General features: G+C 36.8%; 1 protein-coding gene and 1 long non-coding RNA gene across 2 annotated transcripts in view; one reads left to right on the top strand and one right to left on the bottom strand.

The window, feature by feature from the left end:
- marchf4b (membrane associated ring-CH-type finger 4b) overlaps positions 1–16,340 on the bottom strand; it is a 27,942-nt gene extending 11,602 nt beyond the window's left edge. Inside the window, exon 1 of the mRNA XM_079619033.1 lies at positions 15,348–16,340. Coding sequence (XP_079475159.1) covers positions 15,348–15,701 — 354 coding nt within the window. The 5' untranslated portion in view covers positions 15,702–16,340. The remainder of the gene's footprint in view (positions 1–15,347) is intronic.
- LOC307001939 lies at positions 92–10,252 on the top strand. The gene is made up of 3 exons (XR_013798373.1): positions 92–674; positions 4,388–4,447; positions 9,883–10,252. It is a non-coding gene; the product is annotated as an uncharacterized lncRNA (long non-coding RNA).

Genomic DNA, 16,340 nt, shown 5'->3' with positions numbered 1-16,340 from the left:
ATTTACTTAATAATTTTAAGGAAATGGGTTTCCTCTTTTTTTAAAAGTTAAGTCAACTGAACACTTTTTACAGTGTGGATAGCAGCTCAGATTATTTAATCTTTGGCTTCATTGATGATAAATATTTGATTTTAAATTATCTTTTGATGGCAGACTTTGGTATCTGGTCAAATCTGAGCAGCACAGACTGTTGAGTAACATGTGAGATTTCAGTTTCTTTCCCCTAGGAGAAATATCTGAGAGAAGACCTCAAATTCTCCATTAATCTCTGTACTCTCCGAAAGAAAAGAGATCACATTCGTCCTCCTCCCGTCAAAGAGCCGAGCTCTCCGTAAAAGCCGCCTCGAGCTCAACTTAACGTGAGTATTACATAAGCACGACCCCGATGCTGCTTCAGCCAACAGCGCCGAGAGGAAACAGAAAGGGAGTGTGTGTTCAGACACAGGCCCGTCTGCAGATGGACTTCGTGGGAGCGAGTTGCCGGACAGTATGAGGAGAGCAGGATCAGCCAATGGGAGGAGGACGGCACAGGAGGAGACGAGGAGCGAGTCCAAAACCTGCAGCCTAATCCACCTCCGTGTTCTCAGACGCCATTACAACTGTGACAATCTGTTTCACTCACTCCACCGAGAGCTGAAGGCCGCTCATCTCGCTCCTGCTCGAATTCACTGCAGGTACACTCAAGAAAAAAAAATGCTGGGTTGTTCCAACCCAATTTTGGGTCAAATATGAACAAACCCAGACGTTTTTTAACCCAACATTTGGGTTTGTCCATATCTGACCTAGCCTGGAAATCCAGACCTAAATCTGAAAGATTAATGGTCTGGTGTCGATTAATGAAAATCGGCCAGCTGGAGGGGCGGCACCAAGCATGCATTTGAAAATCTCACTGCACGCAATTGGCTAACACTACGACCAATCACAACAATACATGGGCTGACGTATCACTAAGCCCCATACGCTGAGCTACCAAGCCGGAAGTTCGGATCATGTTACTGACTCGGATCTTTGAATCTCGTTCAGCAAAATGAACAAATCTGTTTTCCGAGTAATTTAGTTAATTTCAGCAGAATATAATTAAAAATTATGTTAAATAGCCCAACACATCTAGTACTTAGGAAAATGTTGATTACATTTAAAAAGTTGAGTCCAACTTAAGTTTAGTCTGTTAATTCTCCTCACCTCCTGATCCACGGCGATCTTTCTTCTGCAACTTCACATCTATCACGTCTACTCTGTTCCCGCCTCTCGTGTCTGTCTTCAGGTTCGAGTCTCGTGTCTGTCTTCGGGTTCGAGCTTGAGCGGAGCTAACTGGTAGATTATGCAAAAACTTCCTTCTTGCAAAGGAACGATTCGAGCGCCGTCTTCTGTTCCTCTTTTAGAGAAAACGGCAAGTCTAAATCTTTCATTGTAGCGCCCAAAGCCGTTTCAAACAACTGGTGTTCATCCATTGCCATCTTGCAATGTTTACTAATGACTAAAGTCATCTCGCCTCTGGCCCGCAGATAACCCGATGTGATTGGTGCAGCTCAGATAGAGGGGCATATTTAATGAGCATTGTTACTCGACACCAGAGCAACTCGCTGAGCAAATTCAAATTGTGCTCTCGCGAGAACTCTGGATTTCCAGAGTATATCTGACCCACAATTGGGTTGAAACAACCCAGCATTTTACTACACTTCCACTTTCCACCTCCGTGTTCTCAGACGCCATTACAACTGACAATCTGTTTCACTCACTCCACCGAGAGCTGAAGGCCGTTCATTTTGCTAGTGCCAACCAAACTTAAGTCCCGTTCACACCGCCAGAGACTTTGTTGCTGTATGTCGCTCTCTGTACTGTGAAGTCGCTTGTGGGCGTTCCTAGTATTGTCGCTCTAATGTTATTGGTAGACTGCACATCTGGCCATATCTATACTAAATACCATCACAAGTGATCTATACAACTATATAATTTTAATTTGACTAGGAATTATGCTCAAAAGAAACGGTATGCTGTTGGGAGAGTGTTTTTATATTACCACAACAATGTTCAGTGGATTAAATCATTTACTAGATTACCAATCGATCAATCAACAAATTAAACTCATTCATCCCCGTCATAAATTACTAAAACGTCATTCGAATTTGACAAATAATAAATGTTCTTGTCCCTAATAGTCAACATAATGCAGGAGAAACTGTACAATGAACTGCAGCAGTGCTAAACTTGCATCGTAAAACTACAACACTCGAACTATAAATGCATGAATTAAACTCTCTGAGACTGTCGACAGTTTCTTTTCCATGCATCATTTTATTATATCCACGAATGTGGTTACAGTCTAATCATATAAAACAGTGAAATCGCCCTCGAACTCTTCTATCTCGCCTGCACTCGAGACGGTGACGTAACCTGAGCTCCACTGAAAGTCTTCACTCCTATTGGTTGTCGCTCGCGAAAATCGCTTCTCATTTGCATAAAGTTTACATTTCGGAACTTTTGTCGCGTGTCTCACGTCGCTTGACACGCCCACATTCTGTCGCCAACGGTCACCAATGAATGGAATCGTGTAATTTTGTCGCTGCGTGTCGCTGGCGGTGTGAATGGGGCTTAACACTCAAAAAAAAAAAGCAAGGTTGTTTTAATCCAAATTTGGGTCAAATATGAACGAACCCAACCGTTGGGTTAAAAAAAAAACGTTGGGCTAGGTTTGTCCATATTTAACCCAAATTTGGGTTGAAACAACCCAGCATGTTTTAGAGTGTACAAATGTGTGTAATGTGAACCGAAGCAAACTGAACTAGTCGCCATGAAATCAAAATCGTAACATCTTCCTGCTTTATAATCCCATTTAGCAGATTCGAGCTGGGCGATAATATAGTTCTGAGACAATATAAACAATCACGCGGGTGAGATTTGCTTTATAGTATATATTGCTTAACGCAACTATATTGTGTTTGTGAATAAAACTGAATGCGCTATATATATATAGATGACATCAGTAATATTAGAGAGTTGCTGAAGACTAGAGCATTAAAACTAATAATATTAATAATAATAATAATATTCCATTTGAATTATGCAGCTTTAGCTTTTAAAAATCTGCAGAATAGGTTTAAACATGGTTGTATGTGTTAAACAGAGCCGAGAGTAGCTAAAAGCATGATCAAAACAGAATAAAAAATGGCACGTCGTATGGAAAAAGGTTAGCAGCTCTAATGCATTCCTGTGAGAAGCAGCGGTTCAGCTTGAAGAGTGTGTAAAAGCTTGTCACGGGTCGTTCGCAGAAGCCAGAGCACCGTAGTCAGATTATTACTCCCCTGCAAAACTGTGTCAGTCGTGTGCCGCTCTGAATTATGAATAAGTATGACTCAGAAATAAATAAACATCTGAGACGTTGCCGGGTGGAGGGAGACTTCAAGGAAGGAGGGAAAACGTGGCAATGATTGACACTCTTTAAATCAAATTAGCAGACGTGATTCAGAAACGGACACTTCTGTCAGAAATGTGAAGCACTTTAGGGTGTTTGATACCATTATTTACATACCTATTAATTAACATAACCTAATTTGCATGAAAATATATTTTGCCATGTTTCACCTCCGAGGTCTGTTGAATTGATGTTGTTCACTGTCATAATGTACAGTATATTATGTATACATTATAAATTATTTTAAAATTATTATAAATTATTTTTAAAGTATATGTACGGGTGAAACTCGAAAAATTAGAATATGGTGCAAAAGTTCATTTATTTCAGTAATTCAACTTAAAAGGTGAAACTAATATATTATATAGACTCATTACATGCAAAGTGAGATATTTCAAGCCTTTATTTGTTATAATTTTGATAATCATAAGCTGTAAGCCATAATCATCTAAATTATAACAAATAAAGGCTTGAAATATCTCACTTCGCATGTAATGAGTCTATATAATATATTAGTTTCACCTTTTAAGTTGAATTCCTGAAATAAATGAACTTTTGCACCATATTCTCATTTTTCGAGTTTCACCTGTATGTATGTATAATATATATATATGTATATACTGTATATATTAACCTATTTTACTCACCAATAACAATGTTTAACAGTGTACCTACTACAAAACATGAAACATTCTTCCTTAAGCTGTAAAAATGCTGTAAAATTGGTGTTCATCAAACTCAGGATTTACTGTATAATTTACAAGAAATATATGCATTTATACATAAAAACATCAACTGTATTCAGACGTGCCCTAAATTGATGACAAGTTTGCAAAAACTGCAAACCTCATACAGAACCAAATAAAAGGTCTCATTTAATATTTAATATTAATATTTGACCTCTTGAGGTTGATGATGAACATTTTCTGACGGTTAAGCTCATCCTTGCACTAATCATTTGTGCTTTATTCACAGGATAAGTGTGCAGTCATCCATACGGAAATATCCATGTCAGACCTACTTTTCAGATTAATGGTAAGTAGGTCATTTTAGTAAATGTGTCAGTCTGATTCCTTATTTGGTTCCATGTCAATTAAAGGGTGGTATAATGCCCTTTTCACAAGATGTGAAATAAATCTCTGATGTCCCCAGTGTGTGTGTGTGAAGTTTTAGCTCAAAATACCCCACAGATATTTTTATATATGTTAAAATTGTCACTTTTTGAGGGTGAGCAAAAACGCACCATTTTGCGTCTGTCTCTTTAAATGCAAATGAGTTGTTGCTCCCGGCACAGGGGGCGGAGCTTCAAGAGCTTGGCTGCGTCCCAATTTGCATACACTCTAAAAAATGCTGGGTTGTTTCAACCCAATTTTGGGTAAAATATGGACAAACCCAAATGTTGGGTTAAAAATGTAATGTAAAAATGTAACCCAACGGCTGGGTTTGTCCATATTTTACCCAAAATTGGGTTGAAACAACCCAGCATTTTTTAGAGTGTACTATCTGTCCTAAACAGTATTCGGAAGTAGAATTAGTACGTCCCAAATCAGAATCCGAAGTACAGATCGATGAACACTCTAACGGCTAATATTGCCCATAACCCATTGCGCGTTGGTCGAGGATTCGGTTAGAACTACAAACAAAAAAAGTATGTAGAGAGGTTTAGATAAAGGGGTTTGAGTGATTAATTATCAGTATCTAACCTGACGAAAATGTATTTATTCAATGTTGTCCACATTATATTGCATCTGCAGCAGCATTGTGAACTTTTGTAAAGACACGTTTAGCCATTAAAGGTAGAGTAGGTCAGAATTGTCTAAAAAAAACTTTTATTCAAATTAGTTTAACCTGTCTTTATATACCAATACATAATTAAAATGCAAGTACTCTGAAATAGAGTATAAAAAACTGAGTGACTATAGTGTATTTAATCTTCAATAAACACAGCTCATTAATTCCATTCACTCCCACCTAAAAACGGGTGCGCGACTGCAGAGCCAGTAATAGCGGCGGTAGTCATGGCGACGGAGAGTGACAGTCGCGCAAGCCAATCACTTGTTTCGTCCCGGTAGGAATTAATGAGCTGTGTTTTTTGAAGATTAAATACACTATAGTCACTCAATTTTTATACTCTCTTTTTCAAAGTACTTACATTTTAATTATGTATTGGTATATAAAGACAGTTTAAGCCAATTTGAAAAAAAGTTCTTTAGACAATTCTTACCTACCCAACCTTTAACTTTTAAATGCTTCATCATATTCAAATTGCAAACACATGAGGAGAGTCTCTGCATGACAGACCCACGACTGGCAGATGAACGTGCGACTACATTTCTCTCCGAAACGGTAGGAAATTAAATTAGATTGAATGGAGGATTTTAACTGTGACGAGATGATTGACAGGGCAGTTTACTGACAGGATGAACACAGATCTGTCCGTTAAAGATGAGGAAGTAGTGTGTCTCAAAGCTTGCCGACTCTTTTGCTACACACTCAAAAGTATATACTTTTTCTTCACAAAAAGCGTACATACTTTTAGGTCGTAGTATAAGTAGGCGAATTGGGACCCAGCCCTTGTGTCCTTTTACCTCACACACACATGCACTGAAAACTGTAAAAAACTTTTAGTCTTTTATATTCAGAGTCAGAAAGATGGAGAGACTCAATAAGAAGTGACAACATGTAGAAGCAACAGGACATTTCTGAATGGTTAGTTGATGAATTTATGAAGCTTATGTGAAGTTATCTTCTAGTCATTGATTAGCATATTCTGTCATGATAATCTATAAATCGTGTTCAGGGGGCGGGGTTTATGTAAATTTTAGGGTTGGTGATGTCACTAACACGGCAGGAATGTCTTGTAGTCTCTACCAGCCGTTTGTTGTAGTCCTTAAAAAGCATTTTCTTTAAAAGCAAATATCTCCCTTTGCTTTGAACTTTGAGCGTTGTAACTTTGCAGATGTTGTTTATGATCAAACAGCAACATTACACACTAACTAAAGTTAGAAGAGTAAAATCATACTCAACCACCCCTTTAAAACATCAGGATTAGACGTGATTTAACGTCCCGATTTCATGGTGGCTAAACAAGCTGATTTTGGCAACGACCTTTTGGCATGTAAGCACTACTTGCAGTAAAAAAAATGTAGCTTGCCAGACCACATTAAATTATTTTCTGGTTTTCATGAAATAAAAGGAAACCTCTAAGTATAGCAATAACAAAGAAACCTGAACTAGTAATATTGTGCTTAAATACGTGTGTGTCCTTTGCACTTATACTCATTACAGACGTCTGAGGCCTTTTGAAAGCCCTGGCGCTCTGGTTTACAAACCACTTCCACTTTTCAGCAACATTCCCGCGCTGCTCTAAAGAGGCGAAATGAATTGAATCTGTCGTAAATAACTAAATGTATGTCAGGAAAGGACCTGCCTTTGACTCTTAATGGTGCACGAATGTCCCGCACAACAAAAGGCCGCACATAAGCGCAGCCTTAAGCCGTTCTGAAATAGCAATTTCCATCATTGGCTCGCTGGAGGGACGCTTCATTCAGAGTGATGTGAATGTAATGTGGCAGAGAAGTGGAGTGTAGACCTGTGTTATAGTGCATGGCCTCCGCAGGATTACTGCATGCTAAATAATGCGTGTGTGGACATGAAGGTATTTGTCTTTATGCTGCTTCTGAAGCTGTTTATTTCAGGAATTGACTGTATGCATGGTCTAAAATGACAAAAACATGATTTTGCTCCTTGTATTTACATTTTAGTGGCTTCATGCTAGAAATATTCCATGTCTTAAAACAATTATGGTACATTTTCCACTGAGGTAAAAGTGCATGGAGTTGCATACTTGAACATTTTTTTTAATATTGGTAACACTTTAATAAGGTTCCATTGGTTAACATTAGCTAATGCCAGTGGTGTAAAGTATTTGAGTAAATGTAATAGTTTCTGTACTTAAGTATATTTTTGGCTACTTTGTAGTTTGACTGAGTATCAAAGATATAACTACTTTTAATCTCTACTTGACAAATTTTTTTAATAAGTAGGATACAGTTGAAACTCGAAAAATTGTAATATCGTGCAAAAGTTCATTTATTTCAGTAATTCAACTTAACGGATCACTCCACTCATTTCCCAGTTCCCCTAGAGTTGAACAGTTTTACCGTTTTCGAATCCATTCAGCCGATCTCCGGGTCTGGCGGTAGCACTTTTAGCATAGCTTAGCATAGATCATTGAATCTGATTAGACCGTTAGCATCTCTCTCAAAAAAATGACCAAATATCTCAAATGTCTACAAATGTCTATTTGTGACCCTGGATCACAAACCAGTCTCGAGTCACACAGGTATATTTGTGGCAATAGCCAACAATACATTGTATGGGTCAAAATGATCAATTTTTCTTTTATGCCAAAAATATCATGTTCCATGAAGATATTTTGTACATTTCCTACCGTAAATATATAAAACATGTATTTTTGTGAGTGAATGCAGCACAATCGTGAACATAAATGCACAACTTTAAAGGAGATTTTCTCAATGTTTCGATTATTTTGCTCCCTCAGATTCCAGATATTTAATAGTTGTATCTCAACCAAATATTGTCCTATCTAACAAACCATATATCAATGGAAAGCTTATTTATTCAGCGTTCAGATTATGTATGTCACAAATATGACAGAACAACAAAACACTAAACTTGGTTAGATATTTGTCTGACAAAATTATTTGGCAAAAAATGGTAAAACTAAAGTTACAGATTTTATTTGACTAATGCAATAAAATGCAAGCTCACAGGAAAAAGAGTACATAATCCGTTATTAATATTTCGTTGGTTCTGCATGTGCGCATAATATCTTTGTATGACAGCCTGGATAAAAATTATGTCCGCAAAATTTCTCATGTTTCATTGTGTTATTATCACAATGAATATATAACATAAAACAATCAACTCCAAGCACAAACATTACAAAATGTTTAATAATATTCAAATAAAGGGTGAAGATGTCAATTCTCCTGGGCTGGGGATCACTAAATAATTAATTGGTTTGAGTTGGACAAACTTAAATTAAACTAATTTGTTCAGTCAAATGAACTTTTATGAGTATTTAGCACTTTCTTTTTCTTTCAAGTTAACAGAACTGATATATTTTAAGTAAGCTGAACTGTTTCATTGTTTTGAGTTTTATGAAATTATTTATTTTAATTTAGACGAACTTAAAGGTAGGGTAGGTCAGAATTGTCTAAAAAAAAACTTTTATTCAAATTTGTTTAAACTGTCTTTATATACCAATGCATAATTAAAATGTAAGTACTCTGATAAAAAGAGTATAAAAATCGAGTGACTCTAGACCGTTTAATCTTCAATAAACACAGCTCATTAATTCCATTCACTCCCACCTAAAAACGGATGCGCGACTGCGCGCACGTGGGCAGAGCCAGTAATAACGGCGGTAGTCATGGCGACGTCGAGTGACAGTCGCGCAAGCCAATCCTGTGATTCGTCCCGAATGGAAATAATGAGCTGTGTTTAATGAAGATTAAACGGTCTAGAGTCACTCGATTTTTATACTCTTTTTATCAGAGTACTTACATTTTAATTATGCATTGATATATATAGAAAGTTTAATCAAATTTGGTAAAAAGTTTTTATATAAATCCTACCTACCCTACCTTTAAGTTTCACTGAAACGGCTGCGATGTCTATTTCCCAGCATGCTTTGCCGATGGCACTCGAAAGGGAGAGTAAATGCTAAAATTAAGTGTAATAAAAATTTTGTGCAACATTAATGTTAAAGTGGGAGATTTAGTAGTGATTAATGTTGTGTTATGCTAATTTGGAAGAATTTCTGTTAATGTTGGTTTTAGGATATATAAGTGGAGCATGCGCTTGATTTGAGAGCAAATAATACCTTTATATTGTTGCACTCATACAGCAAAGTGCTTCTGTATAACATACTAATGCTAATATGTTAGCCAATTAGTATGTTAGCAGATTAGCTTGATAAAGCTAACTACGTTTATACTAATTAAAGTGATCACATTGAGATTACATGAACGTTTTAAGTTAATTGTATGAATTAGTGAACTCAAACATTTCAAGTTAAGAACAATTAAAAATGTGTAAGTACAAAATAAAAATCTGCTAGTTCTGCTTACTTAAACTTTGAATTTCATAACTTAAAAAAATTTGAGGCAATTGATTGCCTTAAATGTTTTGAGTTCTGCTAACTTATTCTGGTTTACAGTGTCTGTTAGTGTAACCCTCGTGTGTTGTTGCAAAATGAAGCGTGTTTTTCTGCCTCTCAAACACAGCTAAACTCTCCCAGGGCTTCCTCTATAAATCTGTCTGTACGAATGCTGAAGTTGAGTCTGTGTGAGTGTCGATGTGTGTGAGCGCACGTACTGTAATACTACAGGGATATCTCCACAGCAGATTGAGTCTGTGACTGTACGTCTGTGTCTCTGCAGGTCTACAAAGCTGAGGTGAAAACAGCAGAGAAGCAATCACAGATGAAAGGAATCTTCCGGGTTCATCACGAGTTACAAGTAAAAAAAAAAGAGAGAAAAGAAGCAGAAATCCCGGTTACAGTAAGGCATCCAGCCAGTGCTCCCCAGGGTTTTATAAAAGCAGAAATCTCAAGCCTTTTTGTTAAAGCACTTGCATTAATTATTCAGTAAAAACTTTATTTTTTGTCAAGTTACTACACAGGTGAAACTGGAAAAATTTTAATATGGTGCAAAAGTTTAGCCTGGGTTTCCGATTTTATTCTGATTTTATTCACGCTGAAAGGCAGTCTGGATACCATGAACCAGATTTTCGCCTCATCTAGGGAACCAATCACAGAACGGGGAGGGAGCAGCAAGACGATGACGACATCTATGGGACACAACTAAGCAGTTTGTTTATATCCATATATACCTTCGACCCTCATGTTTATCTTGCACAAACGGCAATAGTCGCTGAACGTCATTGTTTACACAAAAATATCTTACCCATCGTCTTCTTTCTTGTCTAATTTCTGTCGCTCTACATACGTCATCTGGTATAATGGAAACGACTGGCTATGAGCTACGTACAGGCGCATTTGATAGACATTCTTAGCACCCAATAAACAGCGCCGGGCATTCAAAAAACCACGCCTCAAATACGAGAAAATGCACATGTGGTTCCCAGACCCAAGTCTCAACGAGAATGGGTCTGGCGTTAGCCAGGCTAGCAAAAGTTAATTTATTTCAGTAATTCAACTTAAAAGGTGAAACTAATATATTATTTAGACTCATTACATGCCAAGTGAGATATTTCAAGCCTTTATTTGTTATAATTTTTATTATTATGGCTTACAGCTTATGAAAACCTTTTCACAATATTCTAATTTTAAATTTGGGGGTTTCAAAAGATTAAACAAAAAAATATTTAGTAAATTTCCTACCGTAAATATATAAAACATGTATTTTTGTGAGTGAATGCAGCACAATCGTGAACATAAATGCACAACTTTAAAGGAGATTTTCTCAATGTTTAGATTTTTTTGCAGATTTTCAATAGTTGTATCTCGACCAAATATTGTCCTATCCTAACAAACCACACATCAATGGAAAGCTTATTTATCCAGCTTTCATATGATGTATACATCTCAATTTCATAAAATTGACCCATGTGACTGATTTTGTGGTCCAGGGTCACAAAGTGTCTTCTTGTAAAACGTACTCTAATATTTGAAAAATCATTCTTACAGTGTATCCTTGTGCATATTGTGAAACTTACTGGCTTTACCGGCATTATTTGATCATGACATTGAGGTTTAAGGTAAAAAAACGTATACAGACAAGGTCACTAATTCTTTACTAGTTTAAAGTGAAACTAGGAAACTGTATACTTCCATTGCAAATGCTTTAGAGCTGAACTTGCACTGAACCCAGAGCTCAGTCCTTGTGCTTTTCAGATCTAGCCGAGATGCATTTGAGAAGATGAAGATGTCTGGATAATGCAACAATCATTACATTTTGAAACAATACACCAGTCAAAGCCGTCTGAAGGATGCAACCGCACATTCCCGAGCGCTATTACTCAGTGTTACGCATTTAAACAGGGTGTTTTTTCCCAGCATCTGTCAGCGGGCCAATGAACCCCATCGCTGAATCAGCAGAACAACAGCCATGAATCAGTCAGAGAATGATAAAAGACAGAAAATCAAAGCTCTGCCCTTCATCCAGACACGTCTTTCCATCACGCAGTGTGTGTAAGACATCAGTTCTGCTTCATCTCTACACACAGAAAGCTCAAGAGAGAAGATCTGATCAGTCTCTAACTGGAACAATCGTCTGAAATCATTCCCTCGGGTCGGGTTTGCCTGTTCTTTACACTCACAGCAAAGCTTCTCAGAGATGCTCGCTTCTGGGCAACAGTCTCAGAATAGCGTGAGCACAATGGGTTTGTTTCAATCTGAATCCAAACTGTGTAATTATGGAGCTGGTAATAAAAACACGGAGAGCCTCAGAGGAACTTTCTGTGATTCATAAACACAGATGATGCTCTCTTTATGATATAAGCCGAAAACCTTTTCATCACATTTCTACTGTTATTGTCCAGGAGAAAAATAAATGATTCATTTAAAGACACACTGACCTTTTGTGACACGATAGTGTAGTGGGGCATGTTGTCACAGTGGAAAGAGATTTTTCAGAAAACGCAAAGCAAACTTAAAAGGTACATACAAAATATCAAAATCATCGGTCAACTGTTATTAAAATAATGAATGTAATTTAAATAACTGATGATTTATGAAATAAAGCCTTTATTTTAGTTTCTGCTTTCAATTTTTAAGTACAATCAACTTGGATGTTTTAGTAATTTCAGCTAAAATTACATTAAACTAACTTTTTTTAAAAAGTTGAATCTTGTAAAGTTGAAAATTGCTTAACTTAAAAGCAATGTAAAAACATATCTTGTCATAACTCACTGATCATATAATTTTTACAGTGTAGTAGGTATTCATAATGTCCGTTATAATGCACAATATCTTTTCATAAATAATTGTAACCAAAGTTACATGTTTTCTAATATTATTATAATAACATTATGCATTATAATAAATGCATTATAATATTTCTCCAGTGTTTTAATGCATTATACTAAAGGTGTAACAATGAACAGTGTTATAATGTATTATTAAAAAAATGCACAAGATTATACAATGCATTACAAAATACTTTCATAATGCATTTTACAGTATATGAAGGTTTTAAGTTAGGTGTTACTGTGTGACAACTAGCCCCGGGCGGTCTCCTCTATAATAGTGTTTGTGGTGAAAATCAAGTTTTTAATGTTGTTTATATGTATATGTGGTGTTTTTAATCTGCTTTAAGACAAACCATGTGTAAATTCATAAGTATTTTCTGCTTAAAACTGCAGTGAACCAAAGACAGTCTCAAAAACACGGTTTGAAATCGCTGGTGTTTCTGACGTCACACACTACCTTGTAACCAATCAGATCAACGTGTGATCGTCCACCAGTGGATCTCTGAGTGAGTGAGTGAGTGAGTGGAGGCGGGGCTCATTTGCATATTCATAGAGCCGCGTATACTAAATGAGGCAAGGGTGTCGAGTTACATTCAAGCTATTTTAAGGCATTAAGAAAACATTTTCAAGAAAAAAACTTTTAAATATGTAATTTTGCTGATGGAAGATGAGTTTTAAGGGATACACTGATCGACTACAGGGGGACTTTAAGGGTTTTTGCTCTTTGCTTGTAACCCTCTCAGGAGGAAAGTAATGGATCCGTCTCTGCTGACTCGGCTCAGGTTTCCTTCAGTGCAGGTGAGGCTCATCTCAGGTAACATGACAGTTACTTTAACACTCCTACAGTTTTTCATTTACTCTGACTTGGCACGAGCTTAAATGTATCAGTGAAACAAGTGTGTATAAATGTCGTTCTGTTGTAAATTCTGGTGAATCACCTTCCCTTTGGGTGAAGACGGTGCAGAGGTTTTTGAAGTGGAAACAATTTGCATATATTGATGAATAATTCATGAGGCCTGCTCTGAGCTACAGTTTTCCTACTAAAACAAGAAGCATTAAGAAGTGTAAACACTCCTTTGGCAACTGCAGGGCCTTGACCTCACAATCATGAACACGGTTAAACACGGCTACCTGGAAATATCACGTTTCAATATCAATGCTAATGAAAATTAATAAAACATAAAACAATCATGGACTTTTATAGGCTCGTGAATAAGATCTTTTGTAGCTATGCTCAGCTAGAAATTTCTCTTTGTAAATGCAATCTTTCATAGAAATTAATATTTATTTCCATCAAATTTTAAGAATTGCCCGGTTGAATCAAAAAATCATTGAAGTTTGGCCTACTGAGAGTATCCTTATCTTTAATGTTTTGAATCTTGAATTTGGTCCCTCATTTTTTTATTAATTTTAAATGATTAATTTTACTTTTTTTTTAAATATATATATACATTCCCTGTGTTTTGAGCAAACTTATGTCAAATAAAGTCCATCATAAAACTCGAGAAGTTTCATCTGAAGTGCTGTCCCCTGTGCATTGTTCTTGGGGGCGTGGCCATTGGCTATTGCTCATTAATATTTAATTAGGTAGGCACATGCATGCATGGAACTATATGGACTTTAATAGTTGTTGGTAATTAATATCAGATCAGTTGTAGAGTCTCTTAAAATTATATTATCCACACACCTCATTTCCTCAAAAAAAGGAAATGTGCTATATTCTAAAAACCCACAGAAAATTAATTGTTTTTTTTCTTGGTTATATAGGATTACAGACTGCAAGCAGTCCTAACATACATTTTTTTATAGGCTAGTAGTGAAATTAACAAAATTAGATGAATAGTTACAAAATACAATTGAGCTGATATTGATAAATCAGTTTTGTGCAACCACATCAAACTAAAACATTTATATCATTATATCTATTCATAAATAATTGTAACCAAAGTTACATGCATTATAATAATATAATGTAATATAATATTAGCAGTTTCCTTGTTACATCTGAAATTGGTTGTTTGTCCTAACACATTATACTTTCTAAAGTTGTAACAATGAATAGATAGTGGTTAGTTATTCATGAGATCATTCAATGCATTACATTTATAATGCATTATACAGTAGGCATAAAGGTTTTAAATAAAGTGTTATAATATCTTCTATATATTTAGTGAAATGAACTTCTATTGTCAAATCAACTTAGATGATTAATGTGGTTCAGATAACATAATATTTTGAGTTTCTGTTGATTAAACCAATCTCCTCTATTAACTTCCATCTTTAGTTTCAATGAACTTAAGGCAATCGGGTTACCTACTTTAAATTTACTTTTACGGTGTACTTAGATGGATAGTTGTGAACTTTACTCAATACAATTAAGCTAATATTAATAAATCAGTGTAACCACATAAAACTAAAACTTTTTAGCATGGTTAAATGACTCAGCTCAATCCTCATTTATCACATAGTCTATAGCATGTTATTTGTTTCCTTAGGGATTTTATGTAATTATTTATTATGACCTTAATCAAGTCACCTACTTTTAATTTTTACTTTTTCAGTGTACTTATGGATAGTTGTTCACTTTAAACAACAGGCATTGTGCTGAGATTAATACATCAGTGCAACCACAAAAAACTAAAACTTCTTAGCATGCAAATGACTCAGCTCAATCCTCATTTATCACCTAGCATATACAGTATAAAAAATATATATCCAATAAGTTTTGTCAACATATGTTTTTTTTTTGCTATAACTCATCAAAATAAGTTAAGCATCTTTAAATTATTTTTCAAGTCAGTTTAATGTAATTTAAGTTAAACATCCAAGTTGATTGTACTTAAAAATTTAAGTCAGCATTTTTTTTTTTTTTACAGTGTATAGGTTATTTGTTTACTTTAGGGTTGTTATGTACCTGTTCCGGCCCTTGGAAGCATATCCTGCACACCGGGGTTCCTTCTGCATAGCTGATGAAGGAGAACCGGTCTTCCCTCCGGTCCTTGGAGAACTCATCCGCCACCGCGGGGCCCGTCCACCCGGATCCGCCTTCAGGAGCCTCGGGCCCGGCAGAGTCCTCAGTGGACGGGGTGCTCCAGTCCCGGAGCCGGTGGGCTCGTAAGGTGTTGTTGTTTTCTGAGGCATACGGGCTGACTCTGGCCGTTTGTCCGCTCATGGGGCTTGTGTGATCCTGTGGCCCGAGCAGAAACACCTTGAGGTCACGGAAGAGAACGCAACAGCGGCTCTTCAACATGCCGTGACCGCGCAACATCCGAGAACGGGAAGAATCCAGATCAACTAATGCAGGGTCCCGTCGAGCTCAGACTGTGAAGAGTGAATAGCCATGGTATTCCACAAAACCCAGTAAAATCGAGAACTTAAATTGAACGCGTGCGTTACAGTTCCTGCAGTGAGTTCATTGCACTTTTAAAATTGATTGCACGTGAGAAGTTGTGAAATAATCAAGTGCCATTATCAGTCAGTGATCTATATTTCGTCGTGCATTATTAGGTAAAAAAAATAAGGCAGTAAACAGGTGTCAGAAGCCATATGATCGGTTTATTCCATTGGCTTTGTGGTCTGTCCTCCAGCGAAGTAAAACTCGTGTGTTTCTCGCATTCCTCGCTGCTGTGAAATCATTCAGGAATGTAATCCTCGATGCAGTCTCGTGATCAGATCTGTCACTCGCGCTCGAGCTCATTCCATCATTCAGGTGATCGGGGATCGTGTGTGTAATCCGTGAGTTGCTCTCCTCCTCTGCTCGGTGTCGGAGTGTGTGTGTGAGTGTGTGTGTCTGATGCTGCAGGTTCAGCACTGTGATTCCCGGGACAGCTCCCGGTTCCCGAACACACGTCACGCGCGCGGATGATGCGCGAGGAGGGAGAGGGACATGATGATGAAGTTGGCCATC

Source organism: Phoxinus phoxinus (assembly GCF_949152265.1).
Source record: "Phoxinus phoxinus genome assembly, chromosome: 7".
NCBI classification, from domain to species: domain Eukaryota; kingdom Metazoa; phylum Chordata; class Actinopteri; order Cypriniformes; family Leuciscidae; genus Phoxinus; species Phoxinus phoxinus.
This window is presented reverse-complemented; position numbering and strand designations above follow the sequence as displayed.